The sequence below is a fragment of the Rhinolophus ferrumequinum genome, chromosome 13, assembly GCF_004115265.2.
Source record: "Rhinolophus ferrumequinum isolate MPI-CBG mRhiFer1 chromosome 13, mRhiFer1_v1.p, whole genome shotgun sequence".
NCBI lineage: Eukaryota > Metazoa > Chordata > Mammalia > Chiroptera > Rhinolophidae > Rhinolophus > Rhinolophus ferrumequinum.
In genome coordinates this window covers 5,385,505-5,411,166 of record NC_046296.1, presented here as the reverse complement: position 1 = coordinate 5,411,166, position 25,662 = coordinate 5,385,505, and the positions used below count along the sequence as shown (strand labels likewise).

Below are 25,662 nucleotides of genomic sequence, written 5' to 3'. Positions count from 1 at the left end.
GGAAGAATAGAGCTAAGAACTAAACTCTGGCACATATGCTCATCAAATGATTTTCGACAAGGATGCCAAGACCATTCAAAGAAGAAAAGACAGTCAAATAAAAAGAAAAGACATTTCCCAAATAATGTTGGGAAATGTGGATGAATATCCATATGCAAAAGAATGAAACTGGACCTTACACCATATACAAAACCAACTCAAACTAGATCAAAAACCTAAACAAGAATTAAAACAACTAGAATAAAACATAAGGGAAGAGCTTCACTGGATTGGGCAATGATTTCTTGGATATGTCACCAAAGGCACAGGCAACAAAAGGAAAAGCAAACTGGACTTCATCAAAATTGAAAACTGTGCATCAAAGAACACAATCTACAGAGTGAAATGGTGCAGAATGTTTGCAAATCATCTATCGGGTAAGGGGTGAATATCCAGAATTTACAAAGAACTCCTAGAACTCAACAACAGAAGAGCAAACAACCCTATTTCAAAATGGGCAAAGCTTGAATAGACATTTCTCCAGACTTACAAATGGCCAACAGACAATGAAAAGATGAAATAATGCTCACCATCAGTAGATGGTGGTTGCCAGGGTTGGAGGGATAGGGTGATGGGCAGTTGTTCTGTGGGTACACAGTTTCGGGTTTGTAAGATGAAAAAAATTCTAGAGATTGGTTGCCTAACAAGGTGAATGAACTTAACACTATTGAACTATGTACTTAAAAATGGGGAAGGTGGTAAATTTTACATTTTCTGTATTTTACCACAATTAAAAATCAGAAAGTTACTAATACAGGTATCAGATTATTTTTAAGTGGATTATAGACTATGTAAACTAAAACTATAAAACTCTTAGGTGAAAACATAGGAATAAACTTCCATAAGCTTGGATCAGGCAGTGGTTTTCTTAGGTACACCAAAAGGAAAAACAGATACATTGGAATTCATCAAAATTAAAAACTGTACTTCAAGAACAGCATCAAGAAAGTGAAGACAAACCACAAATTGGGAGAAAACCATTTGCGATTCATTTGTCTTTAAGGAACTTGTATGCACAATACATAAACAACTCTTACAACCCAACAATAGAAAGATAATTCAGTTGAAAAATGGACAGAGGACTTGAATAGACATTTCTCCAAAGAAACACGAGTGGCCAATAAGCACATGAAAACATGGTTGACACCATAAACCATTAGGGAAATGCCAATCAAAATCCCAATTAGGAAATGGGCTACAGAATACTGATTGCTTTAAATCCGTGACCTGTGGATGTTTGAAGAAGCTATGATTCATTACTCTTCAAAACTGAAAATAAAGATGGGAACTTGGAGTCACATTCGGCCCTCTACTGTATTAAGTGATCAGAATAAAATTACTGTTATTCTAAACTTTTTCAAGCATTTCATGTTTTTCACTCTTGCTTTTCAGAGTGAACATGTGTTTTTCAGTTTGTGCCAAATCTTCCCTTCCTTCTGCGATGAGGCCCACCACTCATCCAATGAGATGCTGAAGGGAATTATAAGACCCAGGCCTGGCTGAGGTGATGGGCCCCATTCCTTTTCCCACGGGGACTGGTCTAATTCAAGGGCAGGGGATCCAGGGAATAGCTCTTTTGTAGAATTTGATGAGTGGCCCCTAAAAAAGATGGTTCTCTCTCCATTTTGGATCAGATTTTATGGATTGAGCTTTTGGCTGCCACTAGCTTCTTTACCATCATGTAGAGAGGGCCAGCCTGAAGGAAGCCAGGAAACCAAAAAAGTCAAGAGATGGAGGCAAAGAGCTCTGGCAACATACGCTGGGGCTCTGCACCCAGCTGTCTAATGTATGATATTAACGTTTGAGGCTGTTTCCTTGGTGAATCAGTATAGATGAAGCACTTCTCCCAGGAATCAAACAGTTTATTTTAGAAGTAAACAGGACAGAATGAATAACAGAAAGTTGTCTCTTAAACTTTCCCAATAGACACCTTCTCCCCAGGCTCCATGTTTCTCATTTTAACAGTCCCATCAGTGGCCCTCATAACATTCACGAAGGATGTACTAATTCTGTCATTTGATTGAGGAGTCAGGTTTGAAAATAACAACCTTTCCATTCTTTGTGCTTCAGAACAATTCTCATACTCCCAGCTCATAACTCATCCATTAAATTTTTCTTCTAAAAATAACTTAGAGCAAGAGGATCATTTATACATATTCAAAACTAGAACTCATCCATTTCTCCAGTGTCCCACGGAGGAAAAACTGGTCTGACCAAACAGATGTGAGAAAAAGTATGTTTCCTATTTTGGCTTCTCTGTTTTAATGACCAGAAAAAGTCCCGTGTTGTTTTCATCTCAGTTTCAACATAATAGTGTCAATATCCTTTTCTTCCTCTGAATCTTGATCTGGCATCCAACTGAAAAATAAATGTATAATTAAATCAAAATTCGTTCAGCACAATCAAAAAGGAAATTGTCAGAGCTACCAAAATAAATAAATAAGGCATTAAAAATAAAATTTCCATTTAAGGTCACAAGAAGGATTTTCTTCTCAAGTAAAATCCACATTTATCTTTTTCTCTGAACTACACTCAATATATGTTCTTCTAGCAAACAACTTTCTAATTAAGTTTTGTTGGGTTAATATTCAAAGGTATTTGAAATCTTGAAATAGCAACTGAGAAAACAGAGCCCTGAAAAATGGTAAGTAACAGGCAGCCATCGGGGGATTAAAAACCCTTAAATTACCAGCTCATAGGATGACTGCATGAAGCCTCACAGTGCAGACTCTTAGGGTTGGGAGGCGAGGTGGGGCCGAGGGTACAAAAGTCAGCATGTAGGGCAAACTTGCATAGTAGTATCACTGCCTAGAAATTCTACAGAAAGGAATTGAGATTCCCCCTACAATGAGTGCAGCACAGCCGGTGTGGGCCAGCCAGCCATTTCTTCATCTGATCACTACACAAAGCTAAAAGCCTTGTTTTTAATAAATTAATAATCCTTAAATATGGGAACCGTAACAGGATGAGATGCTTATACTATGAGACAACGGCCCATTCAAACTTCCCATCTCACCTTCACAATGGGTTATGCACTTATTGTTTGAAATACTAAGCGAAATTACCAGCACAATTTAAATTCTGTTTCAGGTTTCTGCCCAGCGTGTATCAGTAAAGTCGCATTAGTTAGGTGTGACACGACCCCTCTCTTGGAGGACTGATAGTGAAGCACTATTAGATGTTATTATATTTGCCAAGACTTCATTCTCATCCCTTCAGAACTTCGCGACAATCAGCAGCTGAGGTTGGCACAGGGGCAGAATAACAGAACCACCAGCTATGGGTTTTCATGAATGCTACTTACCATAACTCACTACCTTTTTTCCGAATGGTATCACTGCAAGCTATTTAACTCCATACAACTAATTTTTAGCATAAGCTTTTAAAAATCTCTTAATGACTTACCATTGATCTTTTACATTCAAAAAATGAATATTTCAAAGCTTTGCAGTTTCCCTCCTTCAGACACTGCCGAGGGGATTTTCCTTCCTGTGACACATAAAACAATATAAATACCTGGGAAATTTTCTCAGAAAATACAAAACAACCTTCTGAAAATGGTTCTTTAAAAAGTAAGCAAAAGAAGAAAAAAGTAAACTACTTTGGGGGCACTTTAAGGGTATTTTTGAAAACATCAGTTTCCACAGGATACTTTAAAACATTTATACAAAAATCTAGAAACTGGTATCGTCAGGTCCTTTTGGGTAAGAAAGAGAAAGAGTAAAGGGGAAAATAGTAATGGTGTCTTCAGTGTGCTGAAACCATTTACACTCAAGAACTCCTAAGGACGGAGATGTGTGTGTGTGTGTGTGTGTGTGTATGTGAGAGAGAGAGAGAGGACACACACACTTGCATATGCGATCAGGCATGTGGTGAATGAGGGTTTGTTCTGGAGAGCAGTATCAAGGGGTTTACAAGTATCCAGTTATATCCTTTTAATGCAAGCAATTTAACCTCCAACACATCTGCATTTTCCTACCCGCTGCCCCCCCCCCCCAGTTAAGTTCTCTATTTTGAGAAGCTCAACTGAGTGAGAACTGAAAGAGGAATGGGAGAATATACGAACAGAACTGACATATACTTGTGAGAGAAGGTCTGCCTGGGCCTGACGTGAAATGAACTCATCATTAAGCAGTGGCAGCTCAGAAGGAGATAACAGAGAAAACTGGGTTAAATGTCATTCCCATTCTGCCATGAAGGCAGGATGCTGCTACAAGAATGTTCACAGGACGAACGTCTTCTTCTGACTCTGAATAAATAAAACTTAAAACTACAACAGTTAAAAATCAGACTTGAGAGTAACAACAGCAAAAATAGGTGAGAGCTAAAATTTAGTTCCGTGTTTCCCCGAAAATAAGTCTTAGCCAGACCATCCGCTCTAATGCATCTTTTGGAGCAAAAATTAACATAAGACCGGGTCTTATAGAAGACCAGGTCTTACAGTAAAATAAGACCGGGTCTTACATTAACTTTTGCTCCAAAAGACGCATTACAGCTGATGGTCTGGCTCGGTCTTATTTTTGGGGAAACTCGGTAGTTTTCTTTCAAGGCAAACATGGAATAGAAATCCTGATACTACCTCTTCATTACCTTAAAATATTTTAAACGAATCTACCGTCGTAAATTAACTCAAAGGCACTTAAACATACTGGACACGTGGAAGTATTTACAGAAAGTATATTTCACAATTCAAAAAGCCAATATTAAAATTTAATTGCAACGAAATTTCTCTTTTTGAACACCAACTAATGTTCAACACCTTGACTCTACTAATCTGTCTAGTAACTAAAACCCTCAGAAGGACTAAATTTACTTAAAAAAAATTCAGAACAGTCCTAGATCAGTTTAGTGGGAAGTTAAAAAATAGATGCTAGCTATTCCTGCTGACACAGAGCTCATAATACTCAGAGGGGGAAGGATGGGGGAAGGTGTACACACGCGAAGGCCAAGGCCGCTGGCAGTGTGAGCTCGTCCCCCAGCGGGGAGTGCCTGCCAGAGGGATGACAGGAAGGTCACAGGTAGGCAATCGGGACTACCTGTACCAATGAAGCAGGGTCCCGGAAATGAAATGTATAAAACAGCATCTGGAAAAAGTAGACTGAACTTGAATTTTCTGAGTTACCTGCGGTTTAATGATATCAAACTATGATTTGCAATTCATGAGGGAAAAAAATCAAAACCTTACATTATTTTACTATTAAAGAAATAAAACACTGCTTATTTGCCTTATACAATGTCTGACAATATAAGGAAGATCATGAAATCTCCCTACTCAAGGTTGAGTTCCCATGTAGAATGAGTCAAGGGATGTTGAGGGTAAAAATGATCCTGTTCAGTGTTACTTTAAAAGCTCAAACAGCCAGAATTAGGGGCCCTAAAATCGGAATCAGGACATTTTTAGTGTTGGTACTAAACACTTTGGTGTTAATGAGGTAAGAGTACTACTGAAATAGAAACATTTGGTCCTCATGTACCAAAAACGGAACCTAAATTTCACCTGCTTTGCATCACTGGAGATTTCCCCTTGAGCAAACTTTGACACCCCAACCTCACCACTGCAACGACTCCCCCAAACCACCCGAGAACTCCCAGACCCAACGTTCTGCCTCAGGACTACCCCCCTTTACACTCCAGTTACGTCACCACTGAGGATGAATCTACCACAAACTAAATGCACATCTATTAAGGGGCTATTTTTAAACATCAAGTTCTCCTACTGACCACTTTCAGCATCAATATGGCCACCTAATCAACGGGGCAAGCAAGTCTGCACCATGTGTCCTGGTCATTCTCTCTGCCGACAGCTTTCCAACTTTCCAGAGATGCAATTTCTACGCAGGAGTCAGTGTGTCCCATTCATCTCTACGTCCCCTGAAGTACAGCTTGGCACTGAAATGTTTGCCAAATACATGATTCAGTCACTGCAAAAAACCAACTGGGTTTTCTCCCTGCCACCAATATCCTCCTCCACTTCCCGAGTGTCTTTCCTCAGTCCTACCCAACAGTTTTGAGTCCCTCGATCACTCATCTCTGTGGTCTTCCTGATGCTAAATGTCAGGACAAAGTCCAAGCTCCTCCCTCCGACACACAAGACAAACTTCCTCTCAGGCCTTCTGTCACATTTCCCATCCTCCAGGCCCACAGGCACTAGCTTCTCCTGGCCGTTCCACGCCTCCAACTCTGCACAGGCTGTTCTTCCAGAATCTCCCCACAACCACCCCAACCCCCACTCCTTACTTGATAAACTACTACTCAACTTTGGAGACGCAGGTCAAATGTCACCTCCTCTGTGAGGCATTTCCAAATTCTCAAGCAAAAATAAGGTGCTCTCCACTGGGCTCCCAAGGCATTTTACTCCAAAATGTACTTGTTAAATATTTACTAAATGCTCACACAGCCCTTATCACAGGGACGTAGCCCCTTACGGGTCTGTTCGTCCCATCAGACCAATCTTACGTAGGTAGTGTCTGGAACTGATTCATCTTGGTGTCGCCTGTGCCTGGCATCATGCTTGCCACTTAACAGGCATTTATTAGGAGCTGGCTGACTCTGAATCAATGAAGCAGATTGGAAACAGAGCCGGACGCGGGTGCGTGTAAACAGGGCACTTCAGTTTCCTTATCTGTATAGGAAAGCTGCCCTAGATGACCTCTTACATTCATAACTCGGAAGTTTTCCTAGTCACTAGGAGGCCAGTCTGGCTGACGGCTAAAATTAGTGAACCAAATATAAATCATGAATCAGTAGAAACGCTGGAAGAACCTTACGGTGGACGTCCATTTCGGGGGTAGTTGTCTTTTCTTTGAAATAGGAGCAACTTTCTGAAATAGCTCCAGTTGCACATAATCGGTTGCCCTCTGTCATCGGAAACGGCACTGAGAACCTAGCAGAGTGGCAGCATTCAAGAAATGTTTCTTGACCCGAAATGGTTTCATGTTTACAAAAACCCAACGGGCAGGTATCGTTCTCTCCAATTTCACACCCGAGGGAACGAAGGCTGCGACCGTGAACATGCCCAAGTTCATTAACTTAAGACTTGTGCTCTGCACCCAGAACGGCCCACTCTGGGGTCACGTCTCCGGACCCCTTCGCCGGCCCGCCTCCCCGTGTCGGCCGCGCTACCTGGAGCACACAGTCCGACTGCAGCAGACATGAGCCCAGATCCTCCTTCACGCCCGCGCACGCGCCGCCCTCCGGCTTGTCCTCGTAATACCGGGGCATGGCCGCGCCTCTCGGCCGCAACGGCTGCGACCCGGCTGCGAGCGAACAACGTCCGGAGGAAAGAACCGGAAACCGGCAGCAACAATTTCCGGAGGGCCCTGGCGGACTACGGGTCCCGAGAGGCCGCGCGCGGCGGAAGTGGGCGCACGTCCCGTGTCGCACCACCGTCTACGTTGAGGGAAGAAGGGAGTTGTCCCTGCGGCTGCTGGGTTCGGCTGCAGGGCGGAGGTGGCGGGCTACCAGGGAGCCGGCGGAGGCCGCGGTGGGGCTCCAGGTGAGGCCCGAGGAGCGCTCTGTACGCGCGCGACTGGGACCCGCCCGGCGCCGTTTCCTCCGGCGTCTGGAACGTCCCTCGGCCCTGAAGTGACGTGCCCCGGCGCCGCGTTTCTGCCTGCGGTGACGTTGGGGAATAAAATCCAGGACGCCCAGCTACAGTTGAATTTCAGATAAATAACGAATAATGTTTAGTATGAGTGTGTCCCATGCAGTGTTTCGGACGTTCTTACACTAAAAAGCATCCCTGTAGCTTTGTAGGAGGTTTTATGTGCTACTTCTGGCAATTCTCCCCGCGGCCCGGGCTGGCGGGGAGCTGCTGGCGTCCGGGAGGCCTGGGCAGCGGAGACGGCGCCTTGAGGCCGGCCGAGACCTGCGCTCACCTAGCTTCAGACTGGCTCGCCGGGTCTCCCATGGTGTCGTTCCCCTGCCCAACTATGTAGGCAGTAAAACTCTGGAGTTTAGAGTTTTGCTTTGTTTTTGTATCACCTTTCAGGAAACGAGCTGCCTGCTGGTAATGCTCCGATGGATCACCTGTTTCTAACTGGCCTAAACAAAGGCTTTCCATGAAAGGCTTGATACTTAAGAGCACGGGATTTTGACCCTGAGTCAGAATCAATCTGCCTTCCCCCCACCCCCGGGGCTGTCTGAGGATTGAGGGGCGGTGAAGTGTGGGAAAGTAGGGAACTTGTGTAAGTGTTGTTACGATGGCTTGGAAGGGCGTGGTACTGCCCTTGCCTGATGTGCAATAGAAGTTTCTCCAGCCCCAAAACAGCCTCAGAAACAACTGCATTCGCTTTGACCCCTGACTCTTCTCAAGGATTGGGGTGGAATGCCACGTGATCTCACTCCTGTTCAACTCGGAAGAGGGGTGCTAGTAGCCAACACTTTAAGATCACTTTTAAAAACCTTGTTTTCTTTCCTAGGAAGATGTTACCGAGTATTTCAGTGACTTCCCCAGTGCAGGGGAATGGAGCGTTGAATTCCAGGGATGCAGCAAGACACACGGCTGGAGCGAAGCGGTACAAATACCTGCGGAGGCTTTTTCGTTTTCGGCAGATGGACTTTGAGTTTGCTGCCTGGCAGATGCTCTACCTGTTCACGTCCCCGCAGAGGGTTTATAGAAACTTTCATTATCGAAAGCAGACGAAGGATCAGTGGGCCAGGGATGACCCAGCGTTCTTGGTCCTGTTAAGTGTCTGGCTCTGTGGTAAGTGTCAGTTGATCTGAGGTGAAGTTGAAGACCAAATTGAATGTTTCGACCGGACTTGTCATTTGTTCTAAACCTATTGAGGGTTGGAATTTGGGGATATTTAAAGCTCTGTCCTCCTTTCAGAAGCCTCAGAAGAGCACAGGAAAGAAGGTTGTATTCTTTGTCTTAAAGGTCCTAAGCAGATGCCAGAGTGAACCGTTACCTTGGAACTTTGAAAAGCAGAGGATAGTCACTTCATGTGTTTTAAATACTCTGATAAATAAATTGATACCCAAATGCAAACTTACTGTGAAAAGAAATATCAAGATTGGAAACTGCTTTTCACAATCAGGCAGATTCAGAGAGTTCTGAAAGTCCTGATATGAACTTGAGAAACTCCTTTTAAGTTCTCCAGTCATGTAGTGAAAGGGTCCTGCCTGCCTACCTTTAGGGTGTTGAAGTGTGTAAGATTTTTCTCACCTTTAACTGGACTTAAATATGTGTCTTTCTAGTACCGGTGGTGGTCTGAATGCTGGCCCACCCTGGTGAACCAGATAGGGGCCTCGGTAAACTTGAAGTATCTCAGTGGCCCTTTTGTGTTCCGAGGTGGTTTGCATTTCTAAACCATATAGAGCACATGTTGGGGGGGGTGGGGGTGGGGTTTGTTTATTTGTCTGTCTCGCCACTGGACTGTGAGCATTTGGAGGGCAGGGACTTTGCCTTGTATCCCCAGACCTAGCAAAGTGTCTGAATAAATCTTATAAATTTTTCTTTCAGTGTCCACTGTAGGATTTGCCTTTGTGCTGGACATGGGATTTTTAAAGATGCTAAAGCTTCTCCTTTGGGTCGTATTCATAGATTGTGTAGGCGTTGGTCTTCTCATCTCGACGCTGATGTGGTAAGTACCATACCTTGCTTGGGCTCTTCAGATACAACTATAGGGCCACCTTTGGCTTGTTTCAGAGGTACTGTGGCTGATGGAAATTAAAACAGTAGGTGAACTGAAAGCATCCATTTTGACTACCATGGTTATTATCACTTGCCCTTCTGAGTATGGACCTGTATCAGAAAATACTGTAGGGATGGTCTACATTGTTAAAGTGCAGCAAATTAGTGAACTGAAATAATGATTATATCACACTAACAAAATCCGTTATTTTGCAAAAATCTTACGCAGTTAGCCAATTCTGCTTCATTTGTCTGGATGATGGCTCATTTTTCTGCTGCATTTGTCAGTAGGTCACTACTATAAGGTCTAGAGATGTATTCCATGGACTCCTACTTTGCATCTTTGGCATTAAATAACATACATTAGTAAAAAGGATGTTGCGATTAAACTTTTGGTGCCTTCCTGCTGAGGGAGAGATGTGCATATACACGGGGTGTTATTGCAAGGCTTCTCAGTCTGACTGACTTTGGTTTGACAGCAGCAGTGTACTGAGTATAAGCTAGTGTTTAGTTTTTCATTGTCCTCACAGATGCAGGGCTCTGTGTGGTTGGCATGGTGGGCAAAGGGAATGGGTGTGATGAGTGAGCTCGGTAGAGGCGAGTGGTTGGCAGGGCTGATGGTCATTGTTGACAGGAGAAAAGGCTATGGAGCATTTTAGGCACAGAGCTGGGTTCAAATGCCAGCTCAGTCATTTACTGTGAAATTCTTAGCCCCCGTCTCCTCTTTCGTAAAATGGAATTACCTATTTTGTAAGGTATTTGAGAAGTTTGTGGTAGGAAAAGCAGCTGCCACATAGTAAATGGTAGCTATTAATATTTTTAACAAAATTCTGAGCCTATAGTCTTTGATGATACTAATGGTTTTCTTTGTAACTTCTGACTAGTACAGTCTAGGGTTTGTATGTGCTAGATAGTCAATAAATCGTTAACCTAAAATTCTGAAATCTGGCCTAATAATATTGCTAATATACGTTATGAAAATATCCATGGAAAAACATGGTATATGAAAAAAATTCAGTAAGGCTTTCAAAGGAACACTTTAGTTTGTAGCAAGCATTCTGCCACGCATGCAGTGACTCTGGAGGGCCGCAGAAGCCATGTCATCCCGGTGTTCATACCTTTAGTATGACTGTGACAGCGCGAGTGACTTAAATAGGGAGGGACTCAGGATGTTTTTGAGAATCTCCGTTGTGAAGTGTGTGAGCAGCTGAAAAGAGAAATGATGGCATGTGATGGGTCATGGCAGAGGCACTACAGGAACCAGCCTGTGGTGCATGGGGCGATGGGATCCTTGAGCCCTAGTACCAAGCGAAAGACACGTGTGGAAAAGCACGCCAGGTCTGGGAGTGCAGGGTGACACCGAATGGCCGCGGAAGAGATTTGACTAGAGAAATGGGCTTTAAATACAATTCAGAAAAAAGAATTGGACTTTATGTCAAGGCTGTGTGTGTGTGTGTGCGCGTGTGCGCGAGTTTGGAGGTGGGGGAGGTGGGAGCTTGGAGGCTTTGAAGGAAATACCACCACATTTCTACTTCAGGAAAACTCTTTCCTGTGGCAGTGGAGGAGGCGAGGCTGGATACAGCCGTGGGTGTGCGTGAGTGGAGGCGGCCCAGGCCAGTGTGGTGGGCAGAGGACGGAGATGAGAGGTGGCTGGGAGCTGCCTGTGCTAAGATGTGAGGAGGGTGGGAAGGAGGAGGCCCACGCCTCTGGGATGCCGGCGAGGTTCTGGCTTAGGAGTGAGTGCCCGGTGAAGCCTTCCCTGTCGGACACTTTGAATTCAGGTGGCCTGTTGGATAGTTAGCGGAAATAAAGGTTCGGTAGACATCAGAAACACCACTCTGAGCCTGCACTCTGAGGGCGTGCTGGTTCATGAATGTGGAGGGGCAGGGGAAGGCCACAGCTGTCTCTGAGCTCTCTCGGAAGGAATGACTATTCCAGAGGTGAGACTCGCACCGAGGACAGAGGCCTGGAAAGTGCCCGTTTAAGGAAGAAGCAGTAGGACCACGGAGAGGGTCAGGGGCTTATTCCATTCCTTTGATGGCACGTGTTCTTGGCTAAATGGAAAAGGTTGTGGTAAATTCCCTTTTGTTCGACCAAAGCACTATTATTTTGATATTTTCAGATAACTGAGTACAGAACTGTTTCATTAGTACTGTACCATGTTCTTCCTCTTTTATTTTTTCTCTTTTGATTTCCACTGTAGATACCATTTTCTTAACTGAGTCCTTGATATGAAATCACACATATAATAGTCCATTGAATTTCCACAGCTGTGTTTATAATACAAATGATCCTTTTTGTTCTTTTCCTGTAAAGATCTATTTTTCTATTATCTGGATATTTTATGTTTTCAAATTTATTTTTAATTGTAGTGACATACAATATTATGTTAGTTTGAGGAGTATAGCACAGTGATAAGACGTTTATATATCTTACAAAGTGGTCACCATAATAAATCTAATACCCACTTGGCACAATACATAGTTATTACAGTATTATTGACTATATTCTGTGTGCTGTACGTTACATCCCCATGACATATTTTATAACTGGAAGTTTGTACTTCTTAATCTCCTTTCCCACCCAGGTGTCCATTTCTCTCCCCTTTGGCAGCCACCAGTTCTCTATATCGATGAGTTTATTTCTGTTGCAGTTTGTTTTTTATTTTTTTAATTAAAAAAAATTTAAATTAAAATACAGCTAACATACAACATTATATTAGTTTCAGGGGTACACCATAGTTATTCAACATTTATATACTTAACGAAGTGATCACTATAAGTCCAGCAACCATCTGACACTGTACCTGCTATCACAATATTATTGACTATGTTCCCCACGCTGTACATTACATCCCCAAGACGTACGTGTTTTATATCTGGAAATTTGGACCACTTTTTCCCCTTCACCTTTTCCCCCTTTTTTAATTTTTCAATCACAGTTGACATTCAGTATTATTTTATATTAATTTCAGGTGTACAGCATAATGGTTGGATATTTGTATAATTTAAGAAGTGATCCCCTTAACTAGTCTTAGCACCCACCTGGCACTATACATAGTTATTACCATATCATTGATTGTATTCCCTATGCTTTACGTCCGACTGATTTGTAATTACCGATTTGTAGTTCTTAATGTCTTCAGCTTTATCGTCCTGCCCCCAACCACCCTCCCATCTATCACCCCAATAAATCTAGTACCCCTCTGACACTATACATAGTTGTTACAATATTATTGACTATATTCCTTATGCTATAGCCTACATCCCCATGATTACTGTGTAATGACCAATTTGAACTTCTTAATCACTTCCGCTTTTTTCACCTATTCCCAATCTCTCTCCTGTCTGGCAATCCTCAAAATGTGCTGCATCTATGAGTTTGCTTCTGTTTTGTTTATTTTGTTCTTAAGATTCCACATATAAGCAAAATCACACTGCATCTGTCTTTCTCTGACACTCCACTCAGCACAACACCCTTCAGGTCCATACATGCCACCGCAGGTGGCAAGAACCTGTTCCCTTCCATGGCTGAGCAATATTCCATTGTATATTCGTACCACCACCTCCTTTCCATTCATCCATCAATGGACACCCAGGCTGCCTCCACATCGTGGCCATTGTAAACAATACTGCAATGAACATAGGGATGCACACGTCTCCTTGACATAGCGTTTAGGTTTTTCGGATAAATACCCACAAGTGGGATTACTGGATCCTTACTTTGTCTCTTGTTACAGCCTTTGTTTTAAAGTCTATTTTGTCTGCTATAAGTATTGCTACTCCAGTTTTTTTGTTTGTTTGTTTTCTGTTTTCATGAAATATCTTTTCCTCATCCCTTTATTTTCAGTGTGTGTCTTGATCTGAAGTGAGTCTCTTGTAGTCAGCATATGAAAGGGTCTTGTTTTCTTATCCATTCAGCCACCTTTTCTTTTTGTCTTTTGATTGGAGCATTTAATCCATTTACATTTAAAATGATTGTTGATAGATGTGTAGTCATTGCCATTTTATTCATCTTTTTTTTTTCTTTTCATCTTAAAGTAGTTCCACTGAGATTCCTTATAATTCTGGTTTGGTGTTGGTGAACTCCTTTAGCTTTTTCTTGTCTGGGGAAGTCTTTATCTGTCGTTGGATTCTAAATGATAGACTTGCTGGGTAGAGTAGGCATGGTTGTAGGTTCTTGCTTTTCATCACTTTGAATATTTCATGCCAATTCCTTCTGGCCTGCAGTTTCTGTTGAGACATCAGCTCCTAGTCCTATGGGAGCTCCCTTGGACTGTCATAGGATAAACTGCTTTTTTCCTTGCTACTTTTAAGATTCGTTCTTTGTCTTTAACCTTTGGCATTTTAATTATGATGTGACTTGGTGTGGTTTTCTTTGGGTTCATCTTTTTTGGGACTCTCTGTGCTTCCTGGGCTTGTATATTTATTTCCTTCACCAGGTTAGAGAATTTTTCCATTATTTCTTCAGATAGGTTTTCAGTTCCTTGCTCTCCCTCCTCCTTCTGGTCCCCCTATAATGTGAATGTTGGCACACTTGATGTTGTCCCAGAGGCCCCTTAAACTATCCTCATTTTTTTGGATTATTTTTTTCTTTTTGCTGTTCTTATTGCGTGTTTTCTGCTACCTTCTAAATCACTGATTTGTCTTCTGCTTCATCTATTCTATTCTTGATTCCCTCTAATGTATATTTCATTTTAGTTATTGTATTCTTCATTTCTGGTTAGTTCTTTATTGTGTTTTCTATCTCCATTTTTATGTCTCCTATCTTTTGTTGAACTTCTCCCTGAGATCACTGAACATCCTTATAACCACTGTTTTGAACTCTGCATCTGATAGATTGTCTCCATTTTGTTTAGTTCTTTTTCTGGAGCGTTGTTCTGTTTTTTTATTTGGGACATGTTTCTGTGTCTCCCCATTTTGGCTGCCTCCCTGTGTGTGTTTCTATGTATTAGGTAGGGCTGCGATGTCTTCTGGTCTTAGTAGAGTGGCCTTATGTAGTAGGTGTCCTGTTGGGCTCAGTGGTGCAGTCTCCTTAGTCATCACAACCAGGTACTACAGGTGTGTCCCTTGTATGGGTGGTGTGTGCCCTCCTGTTGTAGTTGAGCCTTAATTGCTGTTGGCACATCAGTGAGGGGATTGACTCTCAGGTTGACTGGCTGTGAGGGCTGGATGTGACCACAGCGGACAAGCTGTTGTGTGGGGGCTGACCCTACAGAGTGGGAGTTGCTTTAGCAGGGCTGTAGTGCCAGCCGAGTCCACCCTTTGGTGTGTCATTTGTGGCGCTGGTTGGGTGGTGCTCTGGTGTGGTCTGAAGCAGGCCACCAGGTGTTTTGGGTCTGGAGCCTCTTGGGATGGGCTCCAGTGCAGGCCCAGTGTAGCCGCCGCTTGTGTCAGGCTTGGTGTCTCTTGGTAGGAGCTGCAAAGTGATATATGGTTGGTTGTTGCTTGTGCTGGACTTGGAGGTGCCTGGGAGAGGCTACACTGTGAACTCAGGCCAGCTGGCATTAGTGCCAGACTTGGGACCCTTTGGTGGGCACTATAATGGGCTGAGACCAGCTACCACTGTGCCTGGCTTGTGGCCTCTTAGTCGGAGCTACATGACAGCCAAGAGTGGCCACTGCTTATGCCAGACTTGGCTCCACCTGATGGGAGTTACAATGCAAGCTGAGACTGGTTGCCACTGATACTGGGCTTAGAGCAGCTTGGCAAGAGCTACAATGCGCGCTACGACCAGCTGATGCTTGTTTGGGCTTTGCAGAGCTTTGAGGAAGTCTGCAGCGTAAGCCTAGGAAAGCCACCACTCGTCTGGGGTTTGCAGTGGGGATGTCCACACTGTGTGCCATGCCAGGCCTCTCGTGGAGGAGCTGTTTGAAGAGTCTCAGGCTGGGTGAGCAAGTGGGGTGGGGCAGGTCTCAGGAAATCAGCAGGGAGGGAGAACAATGTCAGGTTTACGGAGAGCACAGATTTGGTACCTACCTGTTCTGGGCGGGCCGGGTGGGATGAAAGCTCAACAAAGTAATAATGGCACCTGTGAGCGCTTCTGTCCCGTGACAGTTGTCCTGACCCATTCAGGCCCCTTCCTGAAGTTAATCAGTTCAGCTCCTACCTGTATGTTCTTGGTGCCTTCTGAGCTGCTGCCTCAGCGCTGGAGCTGAGTGAGGGAGTCTGAGTGCAGGTCCTGTAAGAGCAGTGCCTTGGTCTCTAGCAGCCCTCTCTCTCAGATGCAATCCATGTTGGTTTTCAGACAGATGTTGTGGGGTCTCCTCTTCCTGGCACTGGAACCCTGGACTGGGGAGGCCAGTGTGGGGCTGGGACCCCCTGTTCCTCAGGGCAGACCTCTGCAGCCTTGTTCTCTCTCTCTCTCGATTCTTCACCACCACACGTGGGTGTGGGTAGCTGTTGTGTGTCTCCACCTCTCCTACTAGTCTTGTGGCTTTTGTTTTGTATCTATAGTTACAGCAATTCTGTTCAGCTAGTCTTTGGGTGGTTTTCAGTGATGGTTGTTCTGTAATTTAGTTGTAATTTTGGTGTGATTGTGGGAAGGGGGAAGTTCAGAGTTTACTTATTCCACAATCTTGATCAAAGTTTCTTTTTTAAATCTTTTTGCTGTTTCCATTGGGTGATTTCCATTACCTCATCTTCCTGCTCACTGGTCACACTACTGTATCAGCCGATCTGCTGTTGATTCCCTCTAGTGTATTTTTCATTTCAATTATTGTATTATTCAGGTCTGATTGGTTCTGTTTTACATCTTCTTTTTGTTGAAGTTCTCCGAGTTCATGTATTCTCCTGAGGCCATTGGGCATTCTTATAACCAGTGTTTTGAGCTCCGCACCTGGTAGATTGCTTGTGTCTGTTTCATTTAATTGTTTTTCTGGGGTTTTATCCTAGTCTTTTGTTTAGAATGTGTTTTTTTGTTGAGTCATTTTTGCTGTCCCTGAGTTAGGGGAGATGGCTACCTCTCTGGTCTTGAAGGGGTGGCCTTGTGTAGGAGCTTCCCTCCTGTAGACTGCGAGTGTTGGGAAGACCCAGGGACAGGCCATACTGGAGCGGGAGCTGTAGCTAGAGCCGGTGCCAGCCATAGGGGGTGCCAGGGGCAGCAGGGTCACTTTGGCAGGCCTGCTGGAAGCTGGAGCTGGAGCAGGCCACAGGGAGACCTGGGGGTAAGCCATACCAGGCCACAAGCTGGCTGGGGAGGGTACGGGCCACAGGGAGTCCCGAGGAGAAGCCGAGGAGGTAATGGGCCTGAGGCCTGGTGCACTGACAGCCTTGCCCAGCTTGGAGACTGCTACACTGCCTGGATCATGTCCTGCCCATGTGGTCGGGTGGGGAGGGCAGCAAATGGTGCTGTCTGTGCCCCCAACATTGAACAGCATTCCCATTGTTCCCTTCCTGTTTGGCAGATGCTCTAGGGTTAGTAAATGGATTTTCTTCCAGTACAGACTAGGTGCATCTTAAACCAGTTTTTCCACTGTGCCCCTGGACGGGCTCTTCAGGGAAACCCTCCCTTCTGCAGGTGTGCTGGGGGTGGGGTTCCCACGGGACTGCGTTTCTGTCTCGTTTGTTGTGCAGAAGCTGCTCAGGCAGCCCTCAGTTCTTCAGCGGGAATTGTTCTCTCGGGGAGTAAATGTCAGTTCCTGGGAAGACGGGAGTTTGGGGGTCTTACTGTGCCCACCTGTACTGAAAGCTGATTATTTTACTTTTCGTTCATTCATAATTTAGTAGGCCATGCTGTAGAACAGTGACATAACTGTGAATAATTGTTTTTATGGCTGGACATGTCACTGGCCACTCTTTCCTTTTAGTTCCTCCTGGCTCCCTGACATTTTAATAGGGGGTACCCCAGGTCATAGGCCTTGGAGTTCTGGGGGTGATACCATTATCATCTACACACTGATGGGTTTATAGCTGCAGTTTGGCCTTCTCCAAACTCTAGACTTTACGTACTTCTTCCTCTGTACAAAGGGGTCTTCAGTGTAAGAGATCCAAATCCAAACTGCTGACTTTCCTTCCTGCCCCCAGCCATCCATTCTTTTTTTTTCTTTTCTTCCCCCCAAGATATTCGTGATTTAAATATTTCGTTTTGTGGGTTACATAATGTATTGAATTTTTGTTCCTTCATTAAATACATTTTAAAAACTTAAGCATATAAAGGACATTCAGGCATTTTGTCAAAAGCGCACTACACTGATAATTCTGCTAAATTCGGTTCTGTTAATGCCAACCATCCTTTCTGAAGCCACTCCCACCTCAGTCTTCCATTTGTTTGAGGCAGAAATCTGTCATCCTGGATTTTTTTCCTCATCCTCCCCATCCAATAAACAAATTCTATTGGCTCTGCCTTCTAAGTACAGTATGTCACCACCCCACTGCTACCATCCTGTTCTTCTCTCACGCGGTGGGCCCCCAACTGGCCTCCGCTTCCACTCGTCCCTGCCGTCTGTTCTCAGATTGGCAACCAGAGGAACTTGGTCAAAACAGTAAGTCAGATGACTCCTTATATCACCAAGAGTAAAAGCCACAGTGGCCACAGGCTCTGCTTTTCTAATTTCTTTTCTGATTTTACTTCCTGCTACTCTGCTCCCTTGTTCCAGCACACTGGTGTCCTTGCCCGTTCCGCAGACACGCCACGCACCTGCCACTTGTTCTGCCTGGGGCCTCCCCGCAGCCTGACAAGCTCTGGCCCTGTAACTCCCGTCACTGCCAAATGTCACTCTCATGTGACTCTCACATCTAACATTGTACTCTGAATTCTGTCTGTTCCCGCACATTTTCTCCATGGTGCCACGTGACACGTTTCTGTTGTTGGTCTGCTCCCCCTCGATTGAAGGCAGAGGTTTTTGTGTTTTGTTCACCAAGTGTCTCCAGCGTCTGGGGTAGGTAGTGCTCGGTACAGCAGGTTGTCAGGAAACCTTCCCAGAGTGAATTGTATTGTAGTATGAAAGTGATTTGAATGTCGCTTTTCAGGTTCATCTCTAACAAGTACTTGGTGAAACGGCAGAGCAGAGACTACGACGTGGAGTGGGGCTACGCCTTTGATGTGCATCTGAACGCGTTTTATCCTCTCCTAGTCATCCTGCATTTTATCCAGCTGTTATTTATCAACCGTAAGTACACTCGCTACTCAGCTGCTCACTGAGTTGTCACTGTGCACTGGGGTCATTGTCTGCATGTCTCCGGCAGATGTCATCCTGACAGACACGTTTATTGGCTATTTGGTCGGAAACACCTTCTGGTTGATTGCAGTGGGTTATTACATCTATGTGACCTTCCTGGGATACAGCGGTAAGTAATGCCCACGGCCGGACACATAACAGGGAGGGGGAGTTGTGATACGATTAGCTTACTTTTATGGAGCATTGCAGGCACTGCCCCAAGTCCTTTGGGTGAGTTATGTCATTTAATCTTCCCAGCAACACATTTTTCAAACGAGGAACAAGCATAGGGAGATTAAGTAACTTGGCCAGGATCGCACATCTGCAAAGTGGCACAGCTGTTACGGAACCAATTTTGTTGCAAGGAACCATATTGACTGACTGAGTCAGGGCAGGAACCCTCGCCGTTTCCTCTTCCCCAGGCTCTCGGGTTCTGGTCTCCAGCAGGTGAGAGTGAAGGCAGGCCTGGGTCGCATGAGTGGGCACGTAGGGATTTAACACCTCTGCCTCATTTCCCATTTTTGTGATCACTGTAGGTTCTGTAGGTGATCACAGGTCGGGCCCCATTTCTGGCCTCAGAATAGATTGACAAAGTTATGGTTAACTCCTGCTATCAGTCCCTTTTTCTTAACATGAATGAGAAACGTGTTTACGTAATTCTTCATTTATGTCAAATGATCTCCATTAAACAGAGCTAAATTAAATCTAGGTATTTCATCATAACTTACTAACATGGTATGTTTTTTAACCCTTTCTTTCTGGATGGTTAGGGCCTCACTGTAAACACAAACCACTTGTACTCACCTCTGACTGGTGCCTCTGGTCAGAGCTGTCCCCACCCCCTCGGCTGCTTTGCCAGGGACCACTTTACCTCCTTGAATTTAATACCTTGTTTAGGGCATTGGGAGGCCTTTCTTTAGTTCAAAGGAGATGTTGTGACATGTCATCATGTGATTAGCACGCTGTAACACTGGTTCTGAGTGGAGTTTTGACCACTGTCCTAGTAACTTTAGAATAGTTTGGTTACAGCTCAGTTACAGTTTGGGGGCTTCCTGTCTGAGGACTATTTAGTTAGAGTGGATGGAGTGGGGACCCACTAACTAAGCAATGAGCAAGAAAGAAACGTGGATACTTGGGGACAGATTTTATATTTGAGAATTTTAGTTCTTTCCTAAAGCTTCGGATACTACTTGTGATCTTACCTTCTCTGAGTGGAGGTGTAATGCTTTGTACATTGGGAAATCTCAAATAGCTAGGAATTGTTTTTTTCCTACATCATCCATCTCTGTTGGTATTTTAAGATGGACTCGTAGCGGCTTCTGAAGCTGACACAAGTTTAAACTCACCACTGTTTTCCTTAATATTTGTCATGCTTGTTCCTCTTTCTTAACTTGTGTTAGTGCCCGAGTTGCTTCTCACTCAGTGTCTGTGCTGAGACAGTCCCTGCTCTGGGCTTCTTCACGGCTGGAGAAGGGAAGCAGCTAAAGTGAGCCCAGGAGAGCTCCAGCCACACACCAGCATCTTACAGATTCATAGGGCGCGTTCCTGTTTGGCCCCACATGTTATAATAAGAGCTGCCTTTCAGGATGTTCACTTATTAGTCATATTTTCTCTTCTAAAAAATGAATTTGGATTTGTTTCTTTTCCAGCATTGCCATTTTTGAAAAATACAGTAATTCTTCTCTACCCATTTGCGCCTCTCATTCTGCTCTACGGGCTGTCACTAGCCCTGGGATGGAACTTCACTCATGCGCTGTGCTCCTTCTACAAGTACAGAGTGAAATGAAAACTGAGACTGTTGTATCTTAACTGTGTCAACAGTATTGGCGAAGTGATTTCTTAGGAAACTTGTAAGTAAACTCTCATTGTAGATATCTTCTTAAAGGTGTAAAGTTTGCCAATTGAGGAAATATATATGTTAACACTATTGTCAAATACATTCCTTAAAACTAAATGTACATTTCTATAATAAATATTTTTTAAATTAAAGCATGTATTTTATTCATTCTAATATTTACACAACCAAGAATGCTATACAAAGTACTATGGGCATGAGGACATTAGACATGTAAAATGATTTTTAAAATGAATTATTTTTGAAAGCATGCATTTGGAGAACATGACAATAACCACATTCTACTCCCCTTGTCCCCCGTCACGAGGTCCAGTCTGCCTCCATCACTGAGGGGCTGCATTCTAGTCTAACCCTCAGAAGCCTCCTTACCTGTAATGTAATTCAAATAGGAATCACTGTACGTACGGGCCCTAAATATCATCATTTTATATGCAAAAAACCCCAAAATAAGAAGACGCCTGTGGTGGCTACTCTTAACTTGGAAGCTCTATAGCGCGCATAACATTGAGAATCACTGACTTAACACTAAAGCTTTCTTCCTTTCTTTCAAATTTTTCTAAAACCCACATAGAAGATCCACTCCTGTTTTCTAACTGAAAATAGTTCAAGTAAACTATTATTATATCAGTGTTAAACAAAACCAATACAAAACTGGTACTCATTGTCTTACCCATTTTTATTAGCAGGAATCTTGAATTCAACATGGCTTTTTAAACTTTATTTCATATACACATGAGCGATTGTGGCAGAGAAACAGTGACAAAAGGCACAGTCAACAGGACCAGTTATTAGGTTTTCAATTATAGCAGCAAATTTGAAAATAGTCTTCCTTTGAAAAATCTAACAGGTACCTAAAATATTACTATAGGTATTATCCACTCAACCAGTGAAGACACTGTAAGGAAATATGTCTGGTACATTTAAAGAGAAAAAAAATTGGTGCATCCTAGGAAAGCAATGCCTCAGACAGTTTCTCCAAGGGGTGCTTCCAGAAGTGTCCCCAAATGTGAAGACCACCTTTTAGTTTTTCATTCCATAAATGAAACATAATTGTTATAGTCAGCTGATTTCTGAATCTTTCTTAGAAAACATTGCTGTCTCTACCGAAATGAAAAGTATCAAATCTGCTGGCAGTGCATCTTACAGTAGTGTCTACACCGGCCATTTTTAAGGCTCAGAGAATATGTCTTCAAAAGGTTTTTTCACCCAATTTCAGCAAACACTGAGCATTTCAAATAAATCATGGAATGCTAATCGAACGAAAAGTACCAAACCTTTGATTCCAGAACAGTTTGCTAATTAGTAAACCATGGAACACGTCGGAGATACATAAACGAGCCTTCCTGATGTCCGAGAGTATTAAATACGCCCACAAGTGGTCCTACTCTCAGCACACGGGCCTGGACATTTTACTGCAGCGTTAACTGGGGAAGGGCAGCACGCAGTGCTTTCCATGCAACACTGAGTTTACTTGACAATGTCTTGTCAATTCTCAACTCATACTCTGGAGTGCCAGCTCGTTCTTGTTTGTCCCTTTGAAAGTGATCTAGTTAGTGTTTGACCTGGTGAAGGGAGAGTCTCAGGTAAGAGGAGAGGAGTTTATATATAGGAATTGATGACACGGATATACATAACAAATCCTCTTAAAAAAATACCGTGGTAATCGTCTTTTCAGCATCGTAGGTCCACATGCATTAAAGGAAGGAGCATACTAATCACGGCATCTTATCTGTTAAGATTACTAAAAGTCGTAACAAACTAAATTTCACACACTAAATACTGCCACATGGCTTGGAAAAGTTTCCTTTTCTGCAAAAGAATGATGAGAGACTAAGTTCCCCTAAAACACTAAGCTGTAACTCCAGATTCTGACCTGTGACAGTGTTAGCCTCTCCTTTCTTTCCTTTAGCTCTTCTTACATCAAGGCTATGACAAGATAGTAAAAATAAGCACAAACATTAATGGATAAACCAAAATAAAAATAAACTTCTTTAGCAGTTAATGGCTTGGAAACAGGTATTTTGGAAAATAGTCACAAAGTACAAAAATTTGGTTAGCACATGTAAGATTTGACGTGTGCTTAGAAGTTTGGGTTCAAAAAAGTTAAGTCCTTCAATACAAAGTAGGTTATCTGATCCCTACATAAAGACAGAAGGGTTTTTTCTCTCCAAATTTAATCTTATTCAAAATACTGCTGTTCATCATTCGCAAATAAAACACTGACAGGCTCCGAGCAGACAATCAGCATAAAGGTACACCTCTTCCAGGACAAACATTCTTCACACGCTCTTTGGATCCTACTCCTACAACCTTGTTCTAGCATTTCCTCCAGGAAACACTGCTAAGGTGCTGCAAGTTTTTGCTAACAAACTTCCAAGGGAGGCTGAGACCTCTGGCGCAGAAATCCCAGCTGAGGCCCAGGTAGGATTTGGGAACCTCAGACTACTTGCTTGATCAAGAACTGTCAACATACCGGAGGGAATCTGAGTGAAGACATCCTCTTCACCTCTCTTAAACACCGTATTCACTTTCCACTGCTGCATAACAAATCACCCTCCATTCAGGACCATACCCTTTCTCATGTCACGGCAGTCCAGGTGCCTGGAATGAAGGTGCTGGAGGGGCGGGCTCTCATCTGCGGGACAAGAAGCCACTCACCACCTGTTCAGGTTGCTGGCTGAATTCAGTTTCTGTGGCTGTGGGACTGCAGGTCCCATTCCCTCAGAAGTAAGCTGAGGCAGCCCTCAGCTGCTTAAGGCCATCTGCATGTCTCCTCACGTGGCCTCCATCTTAAACCAGCAATGGTGCCTTGAATCCTGCTTTGAACCTGCTTTGGTTCTGCTACCAGCTTGAGAAAACTGGTTTGGGCTCACGTGATTAGATTAGCTGCTATCTAACACGATTATGGATCATACTCCCAGGTTCCACCCATACTCTCAGGAGACACACAAGGTCATCAGGGGTCATTCACAGAACTCTGGCTACTCCAAATACATACTATTAATTAGAGCGACCTCCAAACATCTTTCATGAAACCAAATGCGTCTTTGGGACAGCACTGTTGGGAGACAACTTCTTTCATTATTATGACATATTTAAAAGCAGCCCTTTAAAAGTTTTTAAAATAACACCACCTAATTATTTACTAGTGCAACCACTGATTTGAAAAGCCATTCCTTTGTTCAAAGACAAATCCAATACTTGTTTGTAATAGACACGTGCCTGCATGCTCAATAATCCATTTGCACTCGGCTTTTCCCAAAGCGTTTTCAATTTCACTACCTTACACTGTTGATCCTTGTCTACAGAGTATGGTACAGGGCATGCTGCAAAGAACACATGCGATTTGGAACAAAGACCCAGAAATCTTGGACCTTAGAATCCTAGAAAGAGGTTCTCAACCTTCTCACCTAAAATACTCATCACCATCTGCATTATGATACATTCTGCATGTCTGCTTTTAACCTAATAACCCAAATTCATTATTGAGGTTTCTAAAATGTTGCTATTAGCATCCTAACAGTGCTGGCCAACAGTACTTTCTGCAACGATGGAAAACACTAGAGCTGTGCTGGCCAACCTAGTGGCCACGAGCCACACGTGGCTATTGGGCGCTTGAGCTGTAGCTAGTGTAAGGGAAGAGCTGAGTGTTTTATTGAAATCTGAAGAGCCGCCATGTATCTGGTGGCTACCACACAGGACAGCACACACCAGATGCCCGGCCATGCCTCACTTACCTATAGTCCCACCAGCTGACACTTCCCCACTCACTATTTTGGTAAAAGTGGGTCAGTGTCCTCTCAAGATCAAGAACTGACTTTCAGTTCCAGGACTTTTCACCTCTGACCTTCTGTCCTGACACCTCGTCCCTAACTCGACGCTTATTATGGCTGCTCCTAATTGTCCAGCACAGAGTTTGGGGACAGGAGAGAGCGACTGACAATGAGACTGCGAACCCCTGCTGCAGAGGACAGATGGGAGCATGAATTACAGGCTTGCCCTCGGGAGACTGAAGTTTGGTCGGAGAACACGCGCATGTGCATACCCCATAAACAAAACCTCGAGAGCTGAGTGTGTAAGCCCGCACGCGTGCGTGTGTCGGGGACAGTAGGTAAAAGTTAAGAAGAGGGGCACCCTCATCCAGACACTGCCTGCTGCCTGCCATGTGCAAGGTACCACTGCAGGCACTTGCGGGCACTGGTAGCCAGTTCACGGCGAGGGGTGCACAAGGGGGTCCTTGAAAGATGGATGAGATCTGGCTAAAAGTGTTTCCAGGAGCAGGTGGGGTGAGCTGAGCCTGGGAGGAAACAGGAAAGCAGGAAACGGCTCAGCCTAAAGACCAAGGTGTCCCGATAGATAAGGGGCTGCGGGACCTGTCACCTCCCTGGGTTTTCAGAGTATGGCCTTCCTGAAAGCAGACTTGGCTACTTAGGAAGCGGGGACACGAGGGGACTTCTAAACCCACTTGCACATTTCTACCTCCTGATACTTAGTTGTTAAGCAGTAATTTAGTATGTTAAGCTGGTGCCAAAATTCTATGAAGGGTCACTTTCAAATGAAATCTACCTGTAGGCACTGGTGCCAAGTGAATTTGAGAAGAAAATAAACAGTGAAGAAAATGAAAAAAAAAAAAAAAAAAGTAAAAACCCCAATATAAAAAACTAACTAGAGTTTGACATAAAAATCATTATTGGAAACGTGACTTTTTTACCAGAAAACTACAAATGATTTCACTGTGGAGTAATGTAAATAATTGTACCCCATCGGTGCTTCCCAGACTTTGTCACCTTGCAACACAGAAAGCGGTGCCGTCTGGAAGCCATTTTCTCAGCACAGGTAGCCAGGCGAGGCTCTGGGCTGGCTGGAGCCTCCAGCCACTGCGGGATCCATCTCCTCGACTGGCACCCACCGCAACCCACCTGACTTGGGATCAATCTCTTCGCATCTGCAACCCACCTGACGCGCACGCCAGACTGG

General features: G+C 44.0%; 2 protein-coding genes across 3 annotated transcripts; one reads left to right on the top strand and one right to left on the bottom strand.

Annotated features, from left to right (window-relative positions):
* Positions 1-1,883: 1,883 nt before the first annotated feature.
* LOC117033461 (cytochrome c oxidase assembly factor 5) lies at positions 1,884-7,286 on the bottom strand. Its single transcript, XM_033125640.1, has 3 exons — positions 7,162-7,286; positions 3,445-3,528; positions 1,884-2,397 (listed from the first exon to the last, which is right to left on the bottom strand). Exons 1-3 carry the CDS (start codon positions 7,258-7,260, stop codon positions 2,356-2,358), a joined length of 225 nt encoding a protein of 74 aa, XP_032981531.1. The 5' UTR covers positions 7,261-7,286; the 3' UTR covers positions 1,884-2,355.
* A 95-nt stretch (positions 7,287-7,381) lies between these two features.
* On the top strand, positions 7,382-20,819 carry UNC50 (unc-50 inner nuclear membrane RNA binding protein). Of its 2 annotated transcripts, none has more exons than XM_033125639.1 (6): positions 7,382-7,534; positions 8,464-8,743; positions 9,503-9,623; positions 18,643-18,782; positions 18,859-18,960; positions 20,480-20,819. In XM_033125639.1, exons 2-6 carry the CDS (start codon positions 8,464-8,466, stop codon positions 20,614-20,616), a joined length of 780 nt encoding a protein of 259 aa, XP_032981530.1. In that variant the 5' UTR covers positions 7,382-7,534; the 3' UTR covers positions 20,617-20,819. The 2 variants fall into 2 exon arrangements, with proteins under 2 accessions (XP_032981530.1, XP_032981529.1); XM_033125638.1 differs by having other exon boundaries at positions 7,383-7,534; positions 8,460-8,743.
* Positions 20,820-25,662: the final 4,843 nt, after the last annotated feature.